Here is a 7166-nt window from a genome sequence, read left to right on the forward strand (position 1 = left end):
ACAGAAACCAATCTCATAATTATCTGACTCTTGGCAGAAATCCCTGCAGACTTAACTAGTTAAATATCAGAAATCCAAAATTGTATGGTTTTCATAACCAGCAATAGAAAACAAATTATTTCACAATGCCTTTTCAGCAGTTCTGATTGTTGGGGGGGGAGAAATTCCAAACAATAATGGTGCATCTTTTGTCGAAATAATGAATGTATTCAAAGTAGAGAGAGAGTTAAGTAGAAATCATCTGCCTCACAGGTGGAAGGGGGGGTGTATATTGGGGTTCTTGGTGGTGAAAAATAATTACTGGTGAGAGGAGGGGTGTTTGATCATTGTATGACCAAGACTAAAACCTGAAAGCTTTGTAACTTTTCTCACAGTGATTCAATAAATAAAATCTGAAAAAAAAGATAGAAAGAAAATGGGTATCTATAAACCAAGAAAAGGGCCCTTGTCATGAACCCGGGTACTATAAATCCCCAGTCTCAGACTTATATCCTTGAAAACAATGAGAAATAAATGTGAATTAAACCATTAAAAAAAGAGAGAAGAGAATATGAGAGTAACCCATGAGCAGAGAGCCAGGAGTCACCCCTGAGCATCATTGGTTGTGGTCTAAAAGCAAAAAGGGGATGTTTATTCCCTCCCTCTACTGTCCTCTATAATGTTGCCTATATACTTTACATACTAGTATAGGCATATTGTGTGTTCATCTCTTTAATCTGTTCTTCTTTTGCAAGTCAGTGTTTTAGTGAGCTGTCACTTCCCAAACAGATTTCAACAAAAAACACATTCCCCAACTGTAAAAAAAAAAATCATGATACTTTTTATGGAGTACAATTAAAAATTTCTCCTGACTCTTAAAATATGTTTAAATACTGTTGCTCATCTTACGTTACCTAAGCATTGAACTCAAAGAATGGGCAACATTTTCTTGTTAAGTTTAAGATAAATTATGTAATGATAACATGGAATAGTATTGCTCCAGAAATCTCAGGACAATCTGATACAGCCTGGTACTATGAATGTCACTGTAAACTGAAACTTCCTTCAGCTGGGAATTCCTTCACCCAAAATAAGTCTAAAGGAGAGCATGATAATATGTTATATAGATGCACCTACTACTCCAAGCCAGCCCTCTAGTTCTACTAAAGAGGAAAGCTAAACAAATTTAAAATCAAGAAATCGACAGTTTTTCTTAGGTTCATCAGAGAGCTCAAATTCTCAGACCACACTACTGTTAGGGTTCAGTATCCAGAAGACCATACAAAGCAATGAGCTTTGTAGTATAAAATTTTATTTGGCACAAGTCAAACAAAAGTTGAGTTCAGAAAGCTGAAAAAGCTGAGAAGACCGAGAAAGATGACCAGTCAGGTCCTTCCCCTGCAGTGGGAAAGCGACCGCTCCTCTTGTTTCCAGGGTCCTTTAATATTCTAAGAATGCAAGGGACTTTCCTGACCATCTTTTACTACTCCCTGGTGACCTTTTCCTTGATTAGTTTGGTGTTTATCTCCACTGACTTCATGTAGGGGTAATTCTACTTTTTCAGTTGATTGCCATAAATGGGTGAGGGATAGTTCTGCCTTTTCCACTGATTTCCATAAATGGGTGTCTAGTACAACTGATGTCATCTTGGTGCCTTCCAGCGGGCTGAAGATAGGCTCCGCAGACAACAACTCTCTGGGAGGCTCCTCCTTGTTCACCAGCGTCCGGGACAAGGCTCTTGTTCGGAAGGAGGAGGGGAGAACAGGAGCAGTGTACGCATCATTCTGAACCACTTTGGTGAGGGGGAGTGCCTTGGCCACGGAAATCTTAGAACTGCTCACCCCAGTCACACGGTGGAGAAAGCTGCCTGATGCTGAGAACTTCATCTGCTTACTAGGAATGGGAGCTATGACGTCATCGTCTTCATCCAAGTCATATATATTCTGTTTGGCTTGGTGGTTATTGACAACGTTGATCCTCATTCCAGCAGGATGGGCATGAAGCGGTGCCATGGCCTTCTGCTGTGGAACCTGGATGGTTTTAGTGAGCTTCAGAGCAGGGGTCACAGTCCCGATGGGGGGGCTCATGAAGGAGGCCGGGGCACTCCGCTTCAGGCTGATCTTCTCCCGGGCATCAGCCACTGGGCGGGGCTTCTGGAGCACGGTGCTGCTCTGCTGCTTGCGGGAATTCAGCATCTCTCTGGCATCCTGCACTTTCCCTTTGATGCGAAAACGTGCATCTTTCTGCAAAAGCTTTTCTCGGGCATCCTTAACTCCCAGCTTGAGACGGGCATCGGCCAGGCCAATCTTCTGCCGGGCATCAAATCTCTGCTGGAAGGTGGCTGTGCGTGTGGGCTGGCCGAGAAGGCCCTGCTGGAGCCCGACACGCGCTCGAACACTGCCAACTCCAGGTCTGACACTGAGCCGCCCCTTGGCCGCGGCCCCGCGCTTCTGGATGAGCTCGTCCAGGGAGATGTCCGCCATCTTACAGCGCCCGGCCCGCAGCCCGCAGCGTCCGCAGCCAGTCTCCTGCCCCTGCGCCTGGCTGTTCCTCGCCGGGGTCCCTTGGAGGGGAGCGGGTTGAGCTTTCCTCCCCACCCCGACCAGGGCTCGGGCAGCCGAAGACCTCCAGGACCAGCCACCACCATGCTGAGACCACTCTCCGCACACATGAAGGTACTGGCAGAGGGACAAAGCCACGCGGGTTCCGGGGCCGAGATCTCCAAGCCTACTCGAATTGGAGTCGAGCATCCTCCACCCAGATCCTCCAAATTCCAGTAGGCGGGGGTCACACCCACCACCTGGCCCCCCGGGCGCCATGTAATCCCATCAGCGGCCAAGACTCAGAGACTACAAAATGCAGCTCCCGGAACCGCGCGGCCGCATTTGCGGCCGCGCGTCATCTTATCAGAACATCTTTTTATGATATCTCATTATCTCATTCCTACTCTGGACAAACTTGCAGGCTATCGAATATAGCCTGCCCACAGGGCAGAGTCTGGCAAACTCCCCGTGGCGCACCAAATATGCCAAATACCAGTAACAATGATGGGTCTCATTCTCCTAAAAAGCCTTGAATATAATCTCAGGGCTAGGATGAAAGAGACGTTACTGGGGCCTGCTCGAGGCAATCGACGATTAACAGTACAACTAATGATTTGGTATAGTGTTGCAGGTTCAACTGAGGGTCACTGGTAAGAGCTGCTCTTTTCCAAAATGGCTGTGCTTCAAGGCTAAGTATTGCTAGAGAGGGGTGGATCTCCACAACTACTCTGGAAATCAGAAACCTGTGAACACGGCTTTACTGGAAGCAGAACCCACTGGAGCTGAAAACTGGTAGGACCTCCAGCAGAGTGATGGACAGTTTGCTGAAAGTCAAACATGGGCTAGCTTTAAAGTCCTCAAAATTCTGGAGAACCCAAACGTGTTTCAGTAAAGGGGCAGGGGTCATGGTGACTCCACACATTAGTGAACCTTATTTCCAGGAATCCCACCAAGCCTTAACAGAAAAGAGCAGAGACTGGGCAGGAGTTGGGGGTACACCATTAGCCCCATAAGGAGGATAGTATAGAAAAGTACCATTCTATAAAGTGCATATATGCCTTGTATGGGTTTGATTCTGGGTACCACATGAACCCTCAAGCATTACCGAAAATAGTTCCCACAAGATAGCAAAGCCTTGTACTTGGAACTTTTGATAATTAATTACTTGATAATTAATTACTTTTGATAATTAAGTACCATTCTAAAATAAGCCCAAAAAATCATTCTGGTCTAAAATAAATAAATACCCTCAAGAAAAACTACTATCAGTGCATAATCTGACTAAAGGGAAGTACCATTAGACAGTTGAGTTCCTCTCGCCTTTCTGTCTCACATAACGTCAGGAAGGCAAAACATACTAAGAAACTTTCTGGAGGTTATACTCTAGGAACTTGAAACACTGGGATTTAATTATATTATGGGTTTCCTCCTAATTCCTTACTAGTCTATTATTTGGTATGGTGCTGGAGGCCCCAATCAGTACAATAAGGTTTCTAGACAACCAAGGATAAGAAACTTAAATTACATAATGTATATATCACTAATAAAAATAATTTATCAAAATTTAAATTGTGCTTATCTAAATAAGTAGTCAAAGGAAGTTAATAGGCAAGGGGCCAGAGTGAGAGTTTAGCAGGTAGGTTATTTGCCTTGCACACAGCAACCCGAATTTGATCCCAGCATCCTATATAGTTCTCTGAGCACCACTAGGAGTGATCCTAGTACAGAGCCAGGAGTAATCCCTGAGGATCACCAAGTATGGCCCAAAAAACAACAACAACAACAATAACAAAAGTAATGGGCAAGTCACAGATTTGGAGAAATGCTCAAATGCATATATCAGAAACAGAGTTGGTCTCAGGTATACAAAATAATTCTGAAAACTATAAAGCAGCCCAAGTGACAGGCCCAAACTGACAAGCAGCCCAAGTGGGCTTTTCCTACTCCCTTAACTAACTCAAAAATTGGAAATCTGGGGTATTACTCAAAATTAGGACTTTCACTAAAAATGATCTTTCTTTCCAAGAAAACCTATGTCTATATCAGGGCAAATGTCTAACTCCAGAGTATCTTTGTCAATGAGTGACATTCTTATCATCATGTGAATGGACCCTTCTCCCTTGTCAAAGCTTTGGGTCTCTATTCACTCCATTGTTCATAATAAATACCTTCATTTTGCCTCCCTAACATTTTAGATTTCCCATGCTTAAACAATTGTATTTTTTCTCCTACAAAACTTTCTGATATTGATTTGATGGGCTGGAGCGATAGCACAGCGGTAGGGCATTTGCCTTACAAGCGGCCAACATGGGCGGCCCGAGTTCGATTCCTCCGCCCCTCTCGGAGAGCCCGGCAAGCTACCGAGAGTATTCGATATGCCAGACACAGTAACAACAAAGTCTCCAAGGAGACGTTACTGGGCCCGCTCGAGCAAATCGATGAACAACGGGAGGACTGTGACCTGTGACCTGTGATTGATTTGATAGCTAAACCAGTCCACGAACCAAGTAGTAGGGAAAATATTATCTCCTCCCTGACATCATCATCACAATATCTTGAGTTCCATATCAAACCTCTCTTTTTTTCTACCTTCCTACCTTTCCTCCTTTATCATAAAACCTTCTCTGCTTTATAAAGACACTCATGAGTATGCACAGGGTTCACCTAAAAAACAATCTCGGAAAATCTTCTATCTCGAAATCCTTAAACATGCATACAAAACTCCTTTTACATTTAGATCTTGAATATCTTCAGGTGATTATTATTCAGCTAGGCTTCAGGGGCCAATGGAAACTCAGCTCCTACAGAAACAGCGCTAAGCACATTCCTACTCAGGGTTTGTCTGAGAAAATTTAGAAAAAATTGATTCCCTCTTCCAATCACAGTTAAGGTAATGATACTGAATAAAGCTTTTCAGACATTTTAGAGAGTCAAGAGTATTGTTCTACTTGTTCTGTTTTCTACAAAGAGAATTGTTCACTGAAGTTTTACCAACTGATTTTCAATAGCCCCTTTCACTCAAGTCGGTTTTCCATCTCCATTTGACGCACAAAGGCAGAGAATTATCATAGAAATAGACTTGTTTAGTGAAAACTAAATATATTATCCCTTAAATGCACTTTGAAAGATTTGCCCAAGGAATTTCACTGAAAGAAAAATTATTTTAAGCATGAAATTGAATATGAATATCTTGAATATGAATGAACCCTTTCTGTCTCCCAACAGTCTTTGTCTTCAGGTAGGTATCCCCAAAAACACTATAATATATCATTTTTAACTTTTCCTAATCATTTTTATCATTTTTATTTATTGCTTAGAAAGTCTCAGGTCAGTATATAATTAGAAATAATTATATAATTATTATATGATTTCATTTACCTATTCCCTACAACTGGCTTCCACAGCTCCCAACTGGCTCACATTATTGTCCCATATACCACCCATCATTTTAAGTGCGAATATGTGTACAGTTTCAGGGATTAAGCCCAGGTCTTCATACATACGAGGTTCTGTTCTGTCATTGAGCCACATCCCTGATCTCCTCCCTCAGCTCTGAAAGAAAATCCTACACGTCATGGAATTTTTCCCTTAACGCTAGCTTTCAAAACGAAAATTCAAGCATTGTTATTTGCTTTCTTTTGTTCTTGTGTCACAGCTGGCAATGCTCAAGGCCTACTTCTAGCAGTGCTCAGGGGACAAAATGAATTGCCGGGTATCTAACCAAGATTAGAGGTGTGCAAGGCAAACATCTTACCCACTATACTATCTCTCCAGCCCTAACATTTAAGGGTTTTTTTAATATATAAATATGCATGACACCATGCCAATAACATACCTAATTACAGTTAGCACAACTGACTAATTCAATAATAGTTTTCCTACTAGCCGGTCTTCAAGTTCCATCACCGGTTTCAAAAATATCTTTTCACAGGGAGTTTATTCAAAACAAAATTCAAGTAAAGCTATAATTTTAAATTCTCATTGTATCAACAGTATTTTTTCTTTTTTTTTCAGTATTTTCTCTTTTTCTTTCTGAATGTCATCCTCTTTGCAGGTTTTATCGTTTACCTTTGTTTAGCCAAAAGCACAACAGTTTGATTTTGTTCATGTCAGTTATTTTCTGAAGTTACTCTTTTCAGGGGGGGTGGGGAGCATTATCTTATTTTGTAAGCCACTGTATCCTAAACACACACTTTCAGAACTTAGAAGTGGTTTTATAAGGAATCACAGGAGAGTGATGTAAGCTTTTCAAGACATCTTCTCGCTTTAAAAAAATAAATATATAAATCATTATAAAATGTGTAACTGAATTCTGAATTAAACTACCACTTGAATAAACTTCCAGGGTCCCATTCTGAGATAAAATCATATTAGGTGTTGATATGAGATTTTGTATTTAATAAACCATCAAATAAATTCATATGGTAAATGAAATTTCAGATTTTCTCCCATGGCCTACAGAATTACAAAGTTAACTATAAGACTAACTTACTAATGAACAACACCTCAATTTATAAGCACCAGTTACTACCAACATGTGGTTCATCTTATTAACAGTCACTACCTCACTTACGCACTTTCCTTATTGTCACTATTAATTAAAACTGATACAGACAGTTCTTAGGAAAATAACTAGCAAAGTGT

The 7166-nt window shown here is 41.5% G+C and overlaps 1 protein-coding gene across 1 annotated transcript; it reads right to left on the minus strand.

Moving 5' to 3' along the window:
- Positions 1-1427: 1427 nt before the first annotated feature.
- LOC130029809 (polymerase delta-interacting protein 3-like) lies at positions 1428-2494 on the minus strand. The gene has a single exon (XM_056120837.1). It carries the CDS (start codon positions 2460-2462, stop codon positions 1428-1430), a length of 1035 nt encoding a protein of 344 aa, XP_055976812.1. The 5' UTR covers positions 2463-2494.
- Positions 2495-7166: the final 4672 nt, after the last annotated feature.

The sequence above is a fragment of the Sorex fumeus genome, unplaced genomic scaffold, assembly GCF_029834395.1.
Source record: "Sorex fumeus unplaced genomic scaffold, SorFum_2.1 ptg000043l, whole genome shotgun sequence".
Lineage (NCBI taxonomy): Eukaryota > Metazoa > Chordata > Mammalia > Eulipotyphla > Soricidae > Sorex > Sorex fumeus.